This window comes from Saccostrea cucullata, unplaced genomic scaffold (genome assembly GCF_032062105.1).
Source record: "Saccostrea cucullata isolate Sc308-1 unplaced genomic scaffold, CSIRO_AGI_Scuc_v1 ctg10935, whole genome shotgun sequence".
NCBI lineage: Eukaryota > Metazoa > Mollusca > Bivalvia > Ostreida > Ostreidae > Saccostrea > Saccostrea cuccullata.
Genome location: NW_026935107.1, coordinates 1 through 19,998, shown reverse-complemented (window position 1 = coordinate 19,998; position 19,998 = coordinate 1). Strand labels below are relative to the sequence as shown.

The window sequence follows — 19,998 nt, the reverse complement described above, 5'->3', positions numbered from 1 at the left end:
AGACCATGCCAGCTTCTTCAAGCTACTTACAGAACTTGATAAGGGTCTTGTCTACATCATACAACATCTCAGACCATGCCAGCTTCTTCAAGCTACTTACAGAACTTGAAAAGGGCCTTGTCTACATCATACAACATCTCAGACCATGCCAACTTCTTCAAGCTACTTACAGAACTTGAAAAGGACCTTGCCTGCATCATACAACATCTCAGACCATGCCAGCTTCTTCAAGCTACTTACAGAACTTGAAAACGGCCTTGTCTGCATCTTACAACATCTCAGACCTTGCCAGCTTTTTCAAGCTACTTACAGAACTTGATAAGGGTCTTGTCTACATCATACAACATCTCAGACCATACCATGCAGTTTCAACAAGCTAATTACATGTACTGACTTTGGTATATGGCTTTGTCTGCATTACATCAGTAGTACTAGGTCTTGCAAAAATCATCAAAATATTAAATTTTTTGAGACATATTTTCTTCATAACAGATAGAAAACACTAAATTAGGTCATGCCATCTGCATAATGAAGGCTGTCTTAAAAACTCTCTTAAACCAATCCTCGTAAAAAGAATGATCTGAACCGAATCAAGCTATCATATTTATCAGCATCGGAATATTTTGGAGCATCAATACCATGCATTTACTCTATGTACTTCATTTCTACTTTTTGAAACAACGTCTATAAATAGGAGAATAAAAACCACTGTGGCTAAAAAAAGTTTTAATCGAATAAGAATTTAAATAAAATTTTATAAAACGACGTTTCATCACTTTGCGAGTTAATATCAGGAAATATATATTCAATTACATAATTTCCAAGATTTGAAAACAGCCTCAGAACAATGAACAAGCTACATACAGTTCTACATGCATCAGTGTGTCACATTTGAATTGTAAAATTTTAGAACTGTTCAAACCATATAATGAAATTCAAATACATTTAGTTTCAAAAAAAGTGTGTCTCGTAACTACGAATTAGAAACATTGGAACTTTGTTCATAATTGCTACCAAATTCGAATCATATAGATATAAAATTATATATACATGTACCATGTACAGGTACATACGTGTATTAATTACTACCATGACTTTACCAGAATTAAACTCATTCTCAAGTTGCACATGTATTTTTTTTTTACAGAGCTAAATTCAAGCTGAAAAGCGGACATTTATCTTTGTCCAAATGCTTACCAGATTTTCTGTTCTGTGCGTGCCTCTATCTGCTGATATAGTCGTAGTCGTAGCTTAGTAATAATGAAAGAAACAATACTGGCAGAAGATGAGACGTTGAAAAACGGTTCAATCACTCAAGCTTTCAGAAATTACAATTAACAGAATGTGAAAAACACAAAGGATGCATATATAGTCCCCTTTACATTATCGTAAATAATCGAATAAACAGTGTTATAAATTCAACAAATATTACTTTTATACAGTCGTTTCTTTCTTTGAGAAAGTCGCAAAAAAACGAAATTACCAGTGTGTATAGCTGCAAATGTCTTCAAATTTCCCCAACATTGGACCAAACGTGTCAGAGATGTCCGGGACCTCGGCTCTGTTTGTTTGTACATATATAGACCTAATCAGCAACTGTTTCTGCATGACTTCATGAGTAGAAAACTAGGCTCGTCTAGTATAGACTGATTTCTATCTCCGATCTAAGTGAACATTAGTCTGTGGCAATGTCGCACCGAACCTCGAATGACTTTATACACCCGAAAATCTACCTTAAACGTGACTGAATCATGCGTAGCACGGATTCAACCTATTCACCCGTAAACAAATGAACAACCAATTGATCTCCTTTACCGATGAACTTAATCTGCATACATAACAAACACACGTGTTTTACCATAACTTTTATAAATATATTTATAGTGTTAAATATTATGTTTCCCCGTTAAAGTTGAAAGTCTGAAATAGAAAGTTAAGTATTGTTGAGAGTTAAAAAAATCATTAATGTCTTGTTTACAGGAAATATTTTCTAGATAAAACAGAAGAGCAGGACAGTCTGATGTTCTAGATGTAATTTGCAGACAGATATATTGGTACAAAACACTTTTAATTTGGTTATCTCTTGTGTTTAAGAGTTAAAAAAGAAAAAAAAAGAAAAACCATCATGTATAATTTCTATTATTGAAATGCTGCAGATTTTACCTTTGAAAATCTAGAAGTTTGAGAAATTTCGTTATACAGTGGAAATACTATACTCTCTATTATTAACTTCTTGATTGAAGTGAATATTTTTTATTTATCTTAAAAACATGTTCCTACTAAAGCGCTAATTTTGTTCTATCATTAAATTTAACTAGATATATACACGATCTTCAAATAAACCATGCAGATCTACGCATTTTTTCTATAAAATTAGAAAAAAAAATTTAAACGAGATAAATTCAGTTAAATTTCTTGTTCTCTCCTATCTGTTAAGATCTATTAACCGTTCACATGTGCCTTTTTCTCAAGATGAACAAATTTTTACATATGATTCAGTTTAATTTAGCGCAGAGTGAGGATGGTCGTGAGTAAATTTTCTTCCTACTGGTGCAAAATTTATGTATTATCCAGCTAGCTGAAAATTCTGAAATTTTGAAATACATGTAGTTGATAAAATATAGTATTATCAATTTCATTAAAATATGCTCTTTTTATATTAGAAAGAACCATGGTAATCCATTGTTTATTAAGTCAAGTTGACTTGTCATTTAAACAAGAAATATAATTTTTCCTGATGCATCATAGAAGGATCACTAAGATGATGAACAACTATAGAAAGCCCAAAGAATAAAAAAAATGCTTTAAAAGTTCAAACATCACATTGATATACTGCAGACAGTGAGTGCATTTGGGCACATTGCAAAAATTAACATTCACACACCAACAGTAAAAATTTGCATTGCATCTAAAAGTTACACCTGTAGGTAAATAAACACATGTGGGAAGAGGGCTACTAGTTAACAATTTGCCGTATTTCGGTGATACTCACTGACGAAGGTTAGTGGATTCATAGCATATGTATAATTTATAATTTACCTAAGGGTCCTAAAGTAAACAGGTAAAGGAGACATGATTAACAAAGTATACAGAAATGTACAGGAATGCTGTCCCCCTACCCCCTACCAGGAAACAACCTGCATCTTAAAAGAATTAGACACTGTTCTGCTTTACTGAATGCACTGTAGTGGCTCTCATGGATAATCCCATCGTACAAAACACTGTGGGCCTTATACGGAAAACACTTTTTCATTGTGATAATGACTCATCATATACATAGAAGTGGACAGCGACAACTTATTTGAGATACGATGGTGAATATATCTCTTTATATTAACTCTTACTTTCAGATTTTATAATGGATTTATCAACCCTGGTTATTCTGTTAACTGTCTTGAACACAACAGTAGGTAAGTAAAATGCGTTTCTGACTAATTTTCTATGAGTGGTTTGACATACAGAAATACAGACGACAAATCAGTCTCTGTAAATACTCTGTGGTTCAGAAATTCTAGAAGGGAGTGACTAAATATCTTGTATGCAACTAAATCCTGCAATTAATGTGAGTCACTAATAGTAGAGAGACATGTTGGCTTATTCATCAATTACACACATAAACTTGAACACTTATGTGAACCATGATCACTGTATATTTTATTTGGTCGGAACTAGTTAATATATAGATGCAAAGTCATGGATTGATGCATGAAAAAAAAAGAAAACGTTTATGCAGCATTTAATTTTTTCAGGGGAAGCGAAATTTTAAAGGGAATCTTCTTGTTCTGAAGCGAAACATACTCAAAACGTTTCACACCTAGTTGTTTACCCCAGTAAATACATTAAAACCCTAGTAGTTGCATAAAACATGAATCCTCTTGCAACTGAAATTGTTGTATATTAAAATGTCAGGTTTGTTCTCCACTCAGCTTAAAGTGCGAAAGAGTGCCTTTGAAATGAGTTGCGGGGCATCTATAATGCCGGTTTTGTTTATGTAAACCTTTTTAAAGGTATCAATTAAACGTTTCCTTGTGAATGTAAGCCTACAATTAGTAGTGTCTCGGGACAAGCCCTCAGAAAATAATGTCGAAAATGTGTGTATTTTTTAGTCTAAAACTGAAGTGTAGAATCAATCAAAAATTTTATCTAGAAATACCGGCTATACCCTTAAAGATATGTATGCCGTGTTAAACAGTATTTTTGCACAGCTGAAACCGAACAAAAATTTCTGGAGTATGATAAGCTACCAAAAATGAAGCATTCTTGCAAATTCGACGAAATTTTATTCGGTATTAACAAAGTACTGGTCAGGAAAAGAACACGATATTCTCATGCATATTATTTATAAAGGATTGACGTTTATCCTGGATCTGCGCATGTGCGCGGGAAAAGCATTGCGAGAATCATCAGGTCGAGGAAAATATATTTTGTGACGTCTGTTCAGTGAGGGACACAAATAGACCAATCAGCTCAATGAGTTGCATTTAATGCATTTATGGGTTACTACATAAAATACTACATGTGTTTTTCAAAAAAGCTAGTTTTTTAAATCGCTCTCAGAAAGACTTGATGCATTATGTACATTATTATCTAATAATCCCATGATCATATTTGCATACAAATGATTAACAGTGATGAAAATTAAAGTTTCCCCCACTCCATTGTACAGGTCCGTTTGTTTAGAGTTTCCCCGTGCTGTACTGCTAGTGGACATTTTCGGTTGGGTGAACATTTACGGATCTTCAGTATGGAGTGCATTATGCGCAAAAAATATTTTATGTCAAGTACAATGTATGGAAAGTAATTTAAACTGCTATGTTTACACCCTGAATGGGATATCGTCAATTATCCCTTTTGGTTTTTTAATATGAACTACATAACATATGTAGATGAAACTTACATACCATACATCTTGCCTTCTTAAAAATATAGTTGGGCTAATAAAATAAAATTGATCAAGGAATTCAAGGCCTCTAAAAACTATTCCAGTTCGAGGGCACAACCAAGCATTTCGATTAACACCTTTAAGAAAAATTAATTCAGGTAGGTAGCATCGGGGTTTTTTTTAAGTGGGTGGGGGAATAGATTAATTGATTGATTGTTTAACGTCCCTCTCGAGAATTTTTTACTCATATGGAGACGCCACCATTTGCCGGTGGAGAGCTGCAAATTTTGTCCTATACTCGGCACTCAGGGCCATTGAGCAGGGAGGGATTTTTTTCGTGCCAGCACCTACTGCGACACGGGGCCTCGGTTTATACGGTCTCATCCGAGGGGTGGGGGATATTTATGTGCAGATTTATACATGATATTCTTTGGAATACTTTTTGTTGTTTTGAACCATTAAGAAATGCAGAATCGAATGTATCTAATAACCATTTTGATTGATCAAATTATATCATTTGTTTGTATTAGTTATTTCATTTTGGCACAACATGGTTTCCACACTTCTTTATCCATAGTCGCTGACATCTGTAGAAGTTCACCCAACCGAAAATGCCCATTGAAAAGACAATTGCACGTGATTATTCCTCGGTACAAAAAGTAACCAACTCTGAGGTGCTCTCAATATTGACAATCCCTAACTCACGTGTTTGTAGTAATATCGTAGTAGACCATCATGCTTTTCGGTTCATTCACGAGATTGGACCATTGTTTGCTGTAAACATGCGAGACAACGTGATCATGAATATTTCAATAAGAGGCGGTTTTTTATCCGACACGGAGAGAAAATAATTTTTACCAAATAATATTCCATAACTTTTAAAAGTGATGGAGGGGAATTGTCTTATTTGCAGAAAGTATATAACTTATATAACTTGATGAGACACCACATATATTTATTACTTTTAAAATAAAACACTAATACGGCATATATATATATATATATATATATATATATATATATATATATATATATATATATATATATATATATATATATATATATATATATATATATATATATATACATACCGAACTAGGTTTTTTAAATTTTGAAAACTTTTTTTTTAAAGTAAATTTATTTTGAAAGTCAATATATACTTACACAAATTTTAGCTGAGAGTCAGGTTTTTCGAACATCTAAGTAGTTAGATAGCCTAAAATCAAAACAAATGAACTCATCTAAATCAAAAGCGTTCAAAACATATACTTTAAGGAGTCAGTGGTTGTAAATACAAGAGAGAGAGAGAGAGAGAGAGAGAGAGAGAGAGAGAGAGAGAGAGAGAGAGAGAGAGAGAGAGAGAGTTACCATGAATGGTCTACTTCCTTGTATTTCTTCTTGTTTGTATTATGTATATTGTATATATATATTTGATAAATCTTAGTATGATAAATCTTTTATTGGTGATAAGAAAATACCCATTTTCTTTTTTCACCTAGTGCTTCAAGCCTCAAATCTCTGTTCCATCTCTTTAATTGAGATGCATTCGGAGCTCCTCAGGTGGATCGTACCTCGCAAACTAACCTCGGACGTCAAAGACGTTCTACCACCTTGCTGAGTCAGTCATCTGATTTTATTTGGATTTCATTCAAATGTTAAACTTTAGTAATCCGAGTTATTTTGTTGCACACTCAACACTGCTTTCAAAGACTACTAACATATGGTTGTAATTAACATGAGGAATTACACAAATAAACAAACCTTTTCGAAGAACTTGAGGCAAAGCGAAATATGAAATGAGTGACAATGCAGTTTCCGGCGGAAAAATGTGTCGACTTGATGCGTATTACTCCACCTATCACATACGAGGTTTGAATGGAGCGGAGCGGAGTCAGCCGAGAATTGCCGATAGATTGTGATGGGCAGGCCTCTACATGACTGTATAGATATACTTGGTATATCTATTTTTTTTTAAATAAATAAATTATAAATAAATAAATACACTACCACGTCACCCAGCCGAGGAGACAGAAGCAATCAATTTTTTGGTGGCAAGCCATGCACTTAACAAGTTACATACCGAACTAGGTTGTTTTAAACCAACTTTGGCTGGTATCTACAAAAAATAATTAAAGAAAAATGTTAAAAAATTGTGACAACTTTTTTTAACGAATTTCTTTTGAAAGTCAATATTGACTTACACAAGTTTTGGCTGAGAGTCACGTTTACGAACATCTATGTCGTTAGATAGCCTTAATTCAAAAAAACGAATTCATCTAAATGAAGAGCAGTCAAAGATAGATTTTAAGCAATCTGAGCTTGAGAGAGAGAGAGAAAGAGAGAGTTACCAGGAATGGTCTTCTTTGTATTTCTTCTTGTTTTTACAGACGAGAAATAAAATGATTCCAGCAGTAAGTCCCAATGCTGTTACTAATGCTGCCAATTTGAACTCATTGAGTTTACAAGTTCGATCATTAAGCTCATCAAATCAATCAAACAGGAATATTAAATGGGTCAGTTTCACATTCGTTAATGTTTGTAAAAGACGAGAAATGTAAATTTGCATATAATTACCTGAATAGAATGAATATTAAGATCTTTCCCCTAATCTAAATTGAGATATAGTCAGACATTACTGATTAGCAGCAGCAATCATGTAAACCATAGTTACGACCTGGGCAGGATGGGCATAGACAATGCATTTATACTGAAGTTGAATGATAGGTCTTCTTTAGCCTTCCAAACATAGTCAAAGAGATGATATTTATCATTAATATCAGATATGATTTTTGGAGATGAAATTGATTTAAGCTATTGCTGACACCTATGGTGGGCTTTGATATCCTTTACCAGTTGTGCATATATTTTTTTATAAGAGCTAAAATTCAAGATAAAAAAAATATTTGGTGAAAATTATTTCGAACGTTTCCAAAGTTCTCAAAACATAAAATAATTAGTTACGTACCACTATGGACAGAAAGGACATAGAACAGATTAATAGATAACTTCAGATCCACTTTAACTAAAGCAGACACAGTACCTACCAATCTCACAGTTATATCCTTCAAAGCCAGCAGCGCATGCGCATTGGTAGAGGTTTATCTGATCCACACATGAGCCTTCATTAAGACACGGAAAACTTGCACACTCGTTTATGTCTAGAAAATTTGACCGAATAACAAGTAAAATATGTAAAATCCAAAGAAACCATAATATAATCTGAAACTGATAAATACCCCTTCCATTCATTGAAACAGTTAAAGTTACCTTAAAAAAGAGAAAAAAAAACCCTCTCAGATAAGCTGGTATTTACCTGTTTCACAATTACCGCCAGTAGATCCAGGATGACTGAAGCAAGAAAACGAATTAACAAAATATGTACATATCCCATTATCCAGGCCTGGTTGACTTGCACACTTGTCAATTTCTAGAAAAGTAATACCGGTATGTATATATGTATATAGAGGATTAAAACAAATTGAACCTTGCAATATTTAAAAGAACGTACGTTTGATTGCTAGCGATGTAAAATGAGATGTGTAACGTTTGTCCCATCAAAACGTTAAAAATGGTACCCTCTGGAGGAGTGTTATTGACAGAAACAGGTCGCTCCTCACAACAACCATACAAATTAGCGGTCCTGACAAGAAACTGGAAAATTCACATTAAATTCATTAAGAACTGAAAATCCTTCAAAGTTTGAATTAAAAAAAAAATGGAATACATCTTGGTTTGATTTTTTTTAAGTTCACCTAGAGATGAATTGGCGTCATGGGGTCAAAAGGAGAATACGTCGTCCCACCAATAGTAATATTTGAGCGGGGAAAGTCTTCCCAGTTACGGCTACAGCATATGTACCATTCACGGTGTGATTTGATGGAAAGGATATCGTGCATGTTTTCTATGAAAACATTAAAAAATCTATTCATAAAAATCAAATTCAAGTAAGAATTGCTTAGTTTTGATTTTAAGTGGAAAAGTATCATTGTGGGATGACAAAATTTTATACTTAATTATAATGATATGGTATCTAGCAAATATTGAATTAATCTATCTAAGCTGGCGTAAGGGAGAGCGGAACAGACAGAGACACACTCTGACCCCGTGGACCAACGAGATCTTAAAATATCATCATCAGCATCTGCTACTGGAATTTGTGAGGCAAGCCTTAAGGCAAGCATTCTGTAGTCTGAAAAGTTCGACTGAAACCTTAAAAATGTTCATATTGAAGACATTTTCTACAATTTTTATTGTAATGCTTTTGGCGTTCATTAAACATTGAAAATTAAAATACATAGCTCGTTCATCATCAGTTTTTGTTTACTTCTGGATATGTTTTTAATTTAATTTAAATTAATTTAACTTCACATCACCTCTAATGAACATTTGATTTATTTTATTTATAGTTTTTCTGGTGAGTTTAATTGTTTACCTGCAAAACTTTATAATTTTGTATTTTTTCATGTGCTATAACCTGATTTAAAAAAAATAATTTTCTCTCTCTTACAGTTTTTGATAAAGATACTTAAAAAATATTAAATCAACATTTTCTAAGGATACACTGTTAAAATGAAAATAAATAAATTGTTAAGAGAAAAAAATTATACAAGGGCCCTTTTTTGACACATAAATAATGACCTGAGCTCTATGATATATAACATACAAATCTTATGATATTAAGCTTGATTTTCTCTCATTATTGAAGCTCTAATGAATTGATTACAGTTTATGCCACCACTTTTCATCACGTATTTTTATTGTGAGAAGCCCAAAAACAAGGGCTATTCGAGACACTGCATTAAAATGAATGGTAAAGAATCAGTAACTAGAGTGAATTAAAAGCTTCATTTAAGCTGCTGTTTAAATTGTAATGAATCCGAAGGAATTTATTCACTGAAATTTGTGAAATTTACAACAACCAATATCTGTTTTATAGACACATGAGCAGGTGGAATTCAATGAACAAAAATGATATGATGGGCATCAAAAATGGGTACCGTCCTTGACGACAAGGGCTTACAAGAACCAATGTACATGTACTGTTTCCAAAAAATCAATAAAGTATCGCTGATTATATCTGACTGGCGACTAGACATTAATTTGGGGGTAGTTTAATCTGTTTTAAAGAAACATTTGACAGTTAAAAAGCTAAATACTCAATGGTAACCCTATGTTTTGAAAAATGGGTGAAAACGACGCAGTGTAAGAATATCTGAACAATTATTTAAAAAACAAACATTGTACTTATCCACGTTTGTCTGAAATTCAAACAGACAATGAAACTTGACATTTACAAATTTACAATAAAATGCACTTGACAAGAACAGCAAAGAGTTTAGAAAAGCAAAGAATTGTAAAAGCACAAAAAAGTTTTATATGCTATTTTCTTAAATATTAGTGGTCTTGTTTTTCAAATTCTTATTCGGGAAGGCAGTTGAATATCTGAAGGAGTCTAGAAAGCAACAACAACAAAAATCGAAAGGTTTGTGAGAGAAAGGAACCAGAAACAGGATTCCATCACATTGAATTTCTTCATGACAGCGTCGAAACCCACAGGCCGTGAAGAGTCAAGGAGTTTGGGGATAAGCAGAAAGAAAATGTTTTATCACACCAATAATATTCGCCAGATCTTTCTACCTTTGACTTCATTTCCTAAACTCGTAAAAACACCTTTCAGGAAGAAGAAACAAGCACAAAAACATCATACGATCTGCCATATTCCAGTATACGAAAGACCATACTCAAAAATATGTTTTAAAACAATCAAAAATTGGATGAAATGTTACAGACATGTATTTTAATTAAAAGATAATATTTAAGCGAAATCATTAAGAATAATTCATTGAAAAGCGTTATTTTTTTCGTTTCTTTCCGAGCACCGTGGACATTATTTATTGAACAGCCCTCGTGAAAGGTCTACAGTAACAGTAACATCCAGACTTTGGTCAAATATCTTATCAGCTCATTTTAGATCAAGTTTTATTAACTCACCTGAACTGAAAGCTCAATTGAGATATTCTAATCACAATTTTTCTGTAGTCCGTCTGTCTGTCCGTCCGTCTGTAAACTTTTAACATTTTCGACTTCTTCTCCAGAACAACTGGGCCAATTTCAACTAAACTTGCCACAAAGCATCCTTAGGGGAAGAGAATTTAATTTTGTGCAAATAAAGGGCCATGCTTTTATCCAAGGAGAGATAATTATGACATAGTGTAAATCTGGAGGCATGTTTTAAAAATCTTCTTCTCAGGAACCACTGGGTAGGGAAAGATGAAACTAATGAGGAAGCATCATCAGGTGTTGTAGATTGAAGTTTGTTCAAATCATGACCCCGGGGTAAGGCGAGACCACAATGGTCGACCAAAGTTTTAAATAGGAATATATAGGAAAATTCTTTAAAAATCTTTTCAAGAACAACAAAGCCATGGTTGTTCATATTTATTATAGAAGCATCCTCAAGTAGTGTAGTTTAAAGTTTATTCGAATCATGACCCCGGGGTAGGGTAGGGCCACAGCGGGGTATCAAAGTTTAACATAGGAATACATAGGAAAAATCTTTAAAAATATTCTTTTTAAGAACAAAAAAGGGAGGATTGGTCATATTTATAAGGAAGCATCATCAGGTAGTGTAGATTGAAGTTTGTTAAAATCATGACCCCTTGGGATAGGGTGGGGCATAAATAAAAGAACAGACTTGTAGGGAAAAAAGCCACAGCAAGCCTAAGAAATATGTAAGCATCCTTTGTATGTTCATATTAACTCAAATCACCCTTCCTTCTGCCTTTTAGGGGTAGGTTGGAACCACATGCATATAAGTTTTTTAAAACTGGACTGATTTTTGCTTTTTTCATAGCCACAGTGCTCATGTGTGCGATGTGGTTCACGGGCCTCTTGTTACTTTGTATATTAAAACAAGATGATGGGTCTTACATGTACATAGTTTACCTGTTGTGACAGGACTGGTGTTAGGTTGCTGGATATCACTCCTAGATGCCAAATTGAAGACCTTTCGAATTGACCAGGATCCAGCAGAATTTCCATGGTCCAAACGTATCCAGCAACAACTTGCAAATCTATTTAAAAAACATTGAAACATTGAGTTCTCAAAATGATGGCTAGGTAAAAACGAACAGATAATTTAACAAGCAAATATTTTTTTAGATATAGCTTAATGACATAGAACAACAATATACAAGATATAACTTCGAATTCCTTTTATATAATGATATTATGCTATCTGAATTTGCCAAGAAGTGTAGTGTTCTCTATCATCTTACTCAACGACGAAAGGACCTTCTCCTGGAATTGTATAGTCAAAGGTCCTCTCCCCTTGTTCCCTATTCTCAGACATGCTTACTTCTATACATATATAGTTTATTGCACTCAAAGACTGAAAGGTCGAATTACAACCAGACGTACATCTCCAGAAGGTACTTTTCATCCCGGTAACCAAGGAACCTATCAACGCTGGTGTGTAACCAGGCCCCGTACGATATCGCAATCCCATAGTGAATGAGAACTGGGCCTGCAAATTGTTTAGGAAAACTTCAATTTATAAATATAAATTACCTTCTGTTTTAATAAACAAAGTACTGAAGTTTCCATACTTTCGTTGTCTGTTCACGATTGGTTTTGTACATATATTTGCCTGTTCACTAGTTGTTTTACCCATGTCTTTGCCTGTTCAAGATTTGTTTTGTCCATGTCTTTGCCTATTCATGAGTTGTTTTATCCATGTCTTTGCCTGTTCATGATTTGTTTTTTCCACGTCTTTGTCTGATCACAATTGGATTTTTCCACGTCATTGCCTGTTCACAATTTGATTTTTCCATGTTTTGATTGGTCACGATTTGCTTTGTTTACTGGATTTATGAGATTGAACATTGTTAGTTATCTTCACATTTTACATACTAGTACGTCAAAGGATAATTGGGAGTACATAAATAAATATCAATCATGTCTATCATTTCCCTACTTTATTATTTTTTTTTACATTATATTACGAAAGAAATTTTCAAATTGCAAAGAAATATCATTCTCGCATAGCAATTTGTGTTTTGCCTTTCAAGCTATTCGCACCATAAAGATATTTAAAGTAGTTGTTTTATTTAATTCTTCGTTTATTATTTTGTAGGAGTATATGGAGAACATTGGGTCGGGAACAACGTGATACACCGACTCACAAATCAGGATCACTACACGCTTAGAGTTGAGATGACGGACTGGGATAAAAACCATAAATACGCTGAATATAGCACGTTTGTAGTTGGTGATGAAGAGGGAGGGTACAAATTGCATATCGGAGGTTACGAGGGGGACGCCGGTGATGGAATGATTAAACATAACAATAAAAAATTCTCCACACGAGATTTTGACAATAATCAAGTTGTGAAGGAATTTGGGGGAAGTTGCGCAAAGAGATTCCACGCAGCATGGTGGTTTTATAAGTACTATCAGAGCAATTTAAATGGAAAATATTATAGAAATGGGAAAATTGACGATAAAAAATATGATGGTGTAACGGAAACCCTGGACTGGCACAAACTATTCACTTAAACACGTGGAGATGGAAATAAAGCCGAATTTAGAGCGTAAAATGACATAAATATCAGAAAGTATTACCGCATTAATGGAAGAACTATCCACATTTATATAAACAGAGAACCATAATTCATGAGACGAGATAAATTATCCTAATTCATGAATATGTATGCCTCAGACAATTTAGTGTGATAAAGCAGTGAAGAATAACCAACACAGTTATAAAGTTTTGTTGATTACGTCGTTTATTGAAATGATATAAGGTGGATTTTTGAATGAAAAAATAACAAACCATTTAGGGGGTAGTCCAAATAAACAACACAGGATGAAGTACAGATCCCCTGGGAATGACATGCAGTGAAAATACAAACAGATGAATTAGAGTACATATAAATGTGCATAAAATAGAACGTAAATGAGTTGATACTTGGAGGCATCCAAATAATTGCGTCACAAGCCTCAAAGCAGCGAGGGATTGATTCCAACCAAATACAAAAATCGAAGGAAAAACATTTTGTCAAAATTACACAATTTCATTCTTTTTCATCATGTTTTACACTCCAAACTTTGAACGAACTCATTGTATACTCAGGTGTTTTATTTTAATAATGACTTATGAGAGAGGCTATTTGAAACTGTAAATCACATCAAAACGCAACAATACCTGTTTAGATTTAGCTAGTTCTTTTTTCTTAAGAAATCTTCAAAAAGAGAAGTTAGAAATAATTTTAAGTTGTAACCCTCTCAAGATGGGTTCAACAAGATCAATGGCCATTTTGATTTTACATTGAATATCTCTTGTAACCGGGACTCTTGCGTACTGTTGTGGCGCCAATGCATGATGTCCTTCAGGAGTATCATGCAACGATATATTTAAAAAGTGGTGTAGATCAGATTTAGGTTCTTAAATATTCCAAGATAAAATTTTGGAAAATTTGCTGTGGCCTTCAATAAAATATTTGGAGATAACGAACACAAAAAAAAAACTCCAAAGTCCATTAAACAATACAAAATTGGAGCAGAGCAAACATGGGCCTCCAAAAAAGTCAGAGGTGGGAATTGTTCATGCGTAGAACATATTCTAATGATCATTTCTTGAGTAAAGCTTGGTTAGTGAGATAAACATTAACGTCTTTTCAAGTAAAATATCGAAAAATGAAACAAGTGTGTCAGACTCCGTGGTATCTTTTATTTCAAGCTCATCGGAATATAGCATATCGACATAAGAATGGAAATAGCCATTGTTAATTGACAAAACGTCGTCAATATATCTAAATGGCGAGTTGAAGACTACAGCAAGTTTAGATATATCGACGACGTTTTGTCAATTAACAATAGTTATTTCCATTCATATGTTCATACGATATATCACAGCGAGCCTCAAATAAAAAGGTATCACAGAGTCTAACATATTTTTTATATGTACAAGTGTTATTATTTGATATCTGTATCGTGACCTAGTATACAAGGAGAGGGTGTACAGAGGCCTTGCCTTATGCCCAATCCTTATTGTATCATTCGATAAAATATGTTACTATTAACAAATGCTAGATGGCGTTTTTTTTATATTCATTGTTAAGTCATTATTTACGTACTGAAATTTTGTCAACAGATTTTCCGATATTTCCTGATCATGACAATGAGCACATGCTGGGTGTGACCGGTTACTATGGTTTTTCTCACTTATCCATGGGACCTGATCCACTTTGATGTTTAAGCGGTCCAGGTTTGCTCTGCTTTTATTTGTATTGTTGAATGAACTTTTGAGCTTAAACACTGTTCGTAATCTCCATATATTTCATTTAGTAGAATATTTTGAAGGATGTTTTAAAGTGGGATCTTGTAATCTGCAGCTCTTATATAGGAAATATAACTACCACTGATACATTCGATGATATGAAGGATGGGGAATTCCTCTCCTAGAGATTCACTGATAATCATCCTAGGTGATTTAAGAGTTCTACTGGATGAAATCTACCAATTTCTGTAGTATCCAATCCTTGAAGATGGTGAAAATGATGAAAGAAGAAATGTTGGGGAGACACACTCTGATCTTTACTAATGAGATGGAAAATGTGCATTGGAGACAGGTCCAAGGCAATGTTTGCGACCTCATGAAACTAAAAACGAGAAGCTCATTGATTAACGTTAAGTTTTCAAGGGGTTTGTTTCAATATTTGTTTTGTTTCTTTACAATTAGTACATGGAGACAATTGTCCACCAATCGTCTTACAAAACTAAAAAAAAATATAGGTGTACAAAAGACCAGGGGCCCGTTTCACAAAGCATACTTAGGACTAAGTTATATCTTAAGAAAGAACTTTTTCCTAAGTTCATTACTTATCCGTTTCACTAACCTCGTCTTATCTTAGGATATTCCTAAGTTATGTCGTAACTTTAGGACAGGTAAATCGATGACTTAGGAAGAAACTAAATATTGTGGCTTCCTGTCCAAGATTTCTTATGGAGAGAAAGAATGTGTTTGGGGAGAGAAAATCCAATGGACTACTAGTATATGGATGACTACGTTCTCTCCAGGTTAAAACATTTTTACTTTGCATGAAATTACTCAGTACTAGGATTTCAATAATTGGCAAACATGTGTCAAAATTAGTCAAAAGTATATAAAAATGTCTGTTCACAAAACTGGAGCTGGCGAAATAGATGTACATATGCTGGAATAATTCTCGATCATTTGAAGAGCACGTCTTCGTAAACAAAAAACTAGCATATGATTTGATCCATTATTATACATGCATGTATATATTATGTTTTTTTTTTATCTACATGTACATGTATATTTCTTTTATATATTACTAGTATTTTAATTAATATTAAATTCGAATTTGAAAAATGATATTTTAGATAAATGGAAACACTTGTTCACTTTCTATAAGTACATGATTTTTGATGAACCACCAACCAAGCTCCGGATATATAAATGTTTCTCCCAAGAATGGTTGCGTCTAATCTCCTCTAGGACGTTATTATTGAGGTAACACAAGCATAACGCAGTTTTGTTTTCTATACATCGGTAAAAAATTTATATCCCCCCCCCTGTGCTCCGTCAGTTCTTCCGACCATGATATTACAACCAGTCTTCCTCTCCGCTTAATACAATGTATAGCTAGCTATGCATGAGATTTCAATAGATTTCCTTTATTAACCTCTTCTTTTAGTATTTTCATATCTGTAGTCACGAATTTGGGATTTTTTTTCTGGCGTGGTATTCTTATTTTATATATTTGAGAAAGCTTTATACAGCACGAATAACTAACGTTGAGTAGTCATTGGCAAATATTTTTTTAAGAATGTCCTCACATGTGCATGTGTTCGCTACGAAGCAATCATTTTTGAATTTCATTTACAATTAGATACCCTATAAAGAGCAAAATAAATTAAACGTATAACACGTAGAACAATTTTTAAAAATACAAATATCGGGTGCCCGGAAGGGAAGAGGGCTTGAAAGGGTGTGTCTGTGAATGCTTAGTTCTACCAGCAAACTTTGCAAAGTTAACGCATACTTCTGTCCAAGTCCTTTGAAAGTGGGGGTAATCTCCAATCCTCCCGCCCCTCCCTTTTTGAAGCTAAAAATATAACCCATACTAGCATACTGAGAGTTGTAGATAGAGCGGAGAGGTATTTCATTAGTCTTTAAATTACGAGTATACACAACTTAAGAAACGACTTAGGAAAAATTTAAGATAAGATTGTTTCGTGAAACAGCTGTGACAAATCTTAGGAACTTCCTAAGTCATAACTTATGTATATCTTAAGTTATGTCTTACGACATATCTTAGGAAACGTTTGTGAAACGGGCCCCAGGTGCTTGGTTTGGGGTTCATCAAGAATCACGTACTTCTCGAAAGTGAATACATGTTTCCATATATCTAAAATTTCATTTTTCAAATTCTAAATTAATATTGATAAATTGTTTTTGCTGACAACGTCATTGTATCGACCATAGAACTTACGAAATGATGACTTTAAACGAGAATGCTGATATTCTTGTTTCATCAACATGTTTGTCAATAATTTACCTCGTTTTAGTAATTATACTTACTAGAGCATGCTCTTGCATGTCGAATCAAATGAGATAACTATACTCCGTATGCAAGTGATGAAGGTATATTGCTGCATAAGTAAGGGAAGTTGACAATAGAAAAGTTAAAGTCATCACGTTTATCATATAGCTTGGTTGTTAGATTACCACTTACGTCTTTTTCAAGTAAAATATCCAAGTATGAAACAGATGTATCAGACTCTGTGGTATTTTTTATCACAAGCTCACCAGGATATATAGTATGGAGGTAGGAATGGAAATAACCATTGTTAATTGACAATACGTCGTCAATATATATTGATATCGAGTTGAAGGCCACATCAAGTGTTTTCTTCTTTTCACGCATAAGATTACTTAAAAAGTAATAAAATGATAATAATTAATTGTTTGAGTCAGCAGTATTTCAGCCAAACTATGGCTGCGTGTAAAAATAAAAGAAAAAAAAAATTATGTTATATATTGTATTGATGATAATTTTATGGTAAATTTTTAACACTACTCAGAAAGAAAAATCAGAATTATTAAAATGAGACATAACATCAACATGTAGTTCATCTTTATGAAGTCATTTTTTGGGTCTGAATGTCAAAAAGAGCAGATTTAAACGTCGGTATCCGATAATATATATAGAATATTATTAAGTAGACAAGCTAAACTAGATACTATGGTGATGACAAACATTATACAAGCTCAAAAATCCAATAAAACAATACAAATCAGGAACAGAGCAAGAACAAACCTCTCAAACATTATTGGAATTTAGTGCCATGTGATGTTGACATGCAATGTAATTAAAGTTGCATTAAACTTATTTTTACAACCAAGGCCTGTGATAAACGTAATGACTTTAACTTTTCAATCGTAAACTTCCCTTACTTATGCAGCAGTATCTCTCAGTTGATGCGATTTGCAAGAGCATGCTCTACGTATGTAAAATTACTAAAACGAGTTAAATTATTGACAAACATGTTGATGAAACAAGAATACATGTTTCAGCAGTCTCGTTTACAGTCATCTTTTCGTGAGTTCTATGGTCTATACAATGGAATTGTCAGCAAATACATTTTATCATTTAGTCAAATATTGACTGACGTTTTTCATACTAATTGTTAGTCCATTAATTACACACTGAATTGACAGCGGATTTTTTGTTCTTTAAGTCAGGGACTGACAAGGGATATCCAGCGGGTGTGACCTGTCGGCATGGGATGCTGATTCGTCCATGACACCTGATCTCACCTCTGATGTTTTAGAGGTCCGTGTTTACTTTGTTCCAATTTTGTATTATTTGATGGACTATTGAGCTTGAATACTGTTCGTTATCTTCATACATTTCATTATATAATCATGTAAGTTAATGTAAAGATGAACTTTAATTGTATGTTAACATGTGAGAATATTATGTAAAAATTCAAGATATGTATGTAAACATGCAAAATAATTATGTCGAGATGCTACTTATTGATGTCAAAATGTAGGATAATGATTTTTAAATAAATAATTTTCTTGATGTAGACATAAATATCCTGAATGTGGAGACACTTTTCCTGCCTGTTGACATAATTTTTCTTGCGGGTAGACGGGTAAAATATGCCACCATATGTTCTAACTATTATTTTCTTCTACTTCCTTGAACTTCTATAGGGAGGCAATGGCGTCCCCTTAAGAATCCTGTCATCCTTTTGTTTGAATAAGGAATTGGCAAGCTCTTTTTCTGAAGAGCAAGATGGTGATTTAAATAAAGAACTTTCTTTTTCATTGTGGCATCATAATCAAATGTGCACAAAAAGTCGCTCTAATCAGTTCACAGATAGACACATGAAAAAAGAAAACGTTTATTTAACATTTAATTTTGTCAGCAGGGGCGACATACTAGTATTTTAAAGTAAAGGAAATCTTTTTTGTCCTGAAGCGAACATACTCAAAACATTTCACACCCAGTAAATACATTAATACCCTAGTAGTTGCATAAAATACGAATCCTCTTGCAACTCAAATTGTAGAATTAGAATGTAAGAATTCTTCTCAACTTAGCTTAATGTGCATTGTGTGAGGTGTGATTTGTTTTAGTCTAAAACTGAAGTGTAGAAAGAAATTTCTTTAAAAAACTTCAAAAATTTCATCTAGAAGACCGAGAGCTAGAAATACCGGATATACCCTTATAAACATACTTAGTGCTTAAGTAGTGACCTAAAGTTAGTTGTCTCCAGAAGGCGTCTTAAGTAAAAAAATTTTACTTTATTTATAAATCAATAGTTTAATGAGGACAAGTGAGGATGATGTCCATATCTGTCTAATTGCAAAAAAAAAAAAAAAAAAATCCAGAAACAAACAAACAAATCAGGATTTAGAGGGAAGTATGCTTGTAATAATCTTTAAATGTAATACTAGTAAAGTATTTTCCGTGTTTTATTTTAATCGCCGTCCTTTATTTTATTTTGCATTATTTGGGATTGGAATGCTCTAAATGTACGCACGTGGTTATAAAGGACGTTCCTTCATTTCTCCA

At 33.4% G+C, this 19,998-nt stretch overlaps 1 protein-coding gene and 1 pseudogene across 1 annotated transcript; one reads left to right on the top strand and one right to left on the bottom strand.

Annotated features, from left to right (window-relative positions):
• Nucleotides 1-6,976: 6,976 nt before the first annotated feature.
• LOC134241888 (uncharacterized) lies at nucleotides 6,977-12,323 on the bottom strand (annotated as a pseudogene).
• A 773-nt stretch (nucleotides 12,324-13,096) lies between these two features.
• On the top strand, nucleotides 13,097-13,438 carry LOC134241891 (angiopoietin-related protein 7-like). The gene has a single exon (XM_062723904.1). The coding sequence runs from the start codon at nucleotides 13,097-13,099 to the stop codon at nucleotides 13,436-13,438; it is 342 nt and encodes a 113-aa protein (XP_062579888.1).
• Nucleotides 13,439-19,998: the final 6,560 nt, after the last annotated feature.

Excerpts from the sequence above, each read along its gene's own strand:
- LOC134241891 (XM_062723904.1), top strand. The coding sequence starts at position 13,097 with ATGACGGACTGGGATAAAAACCATAAATACGCTGAATATAGCACGTTT.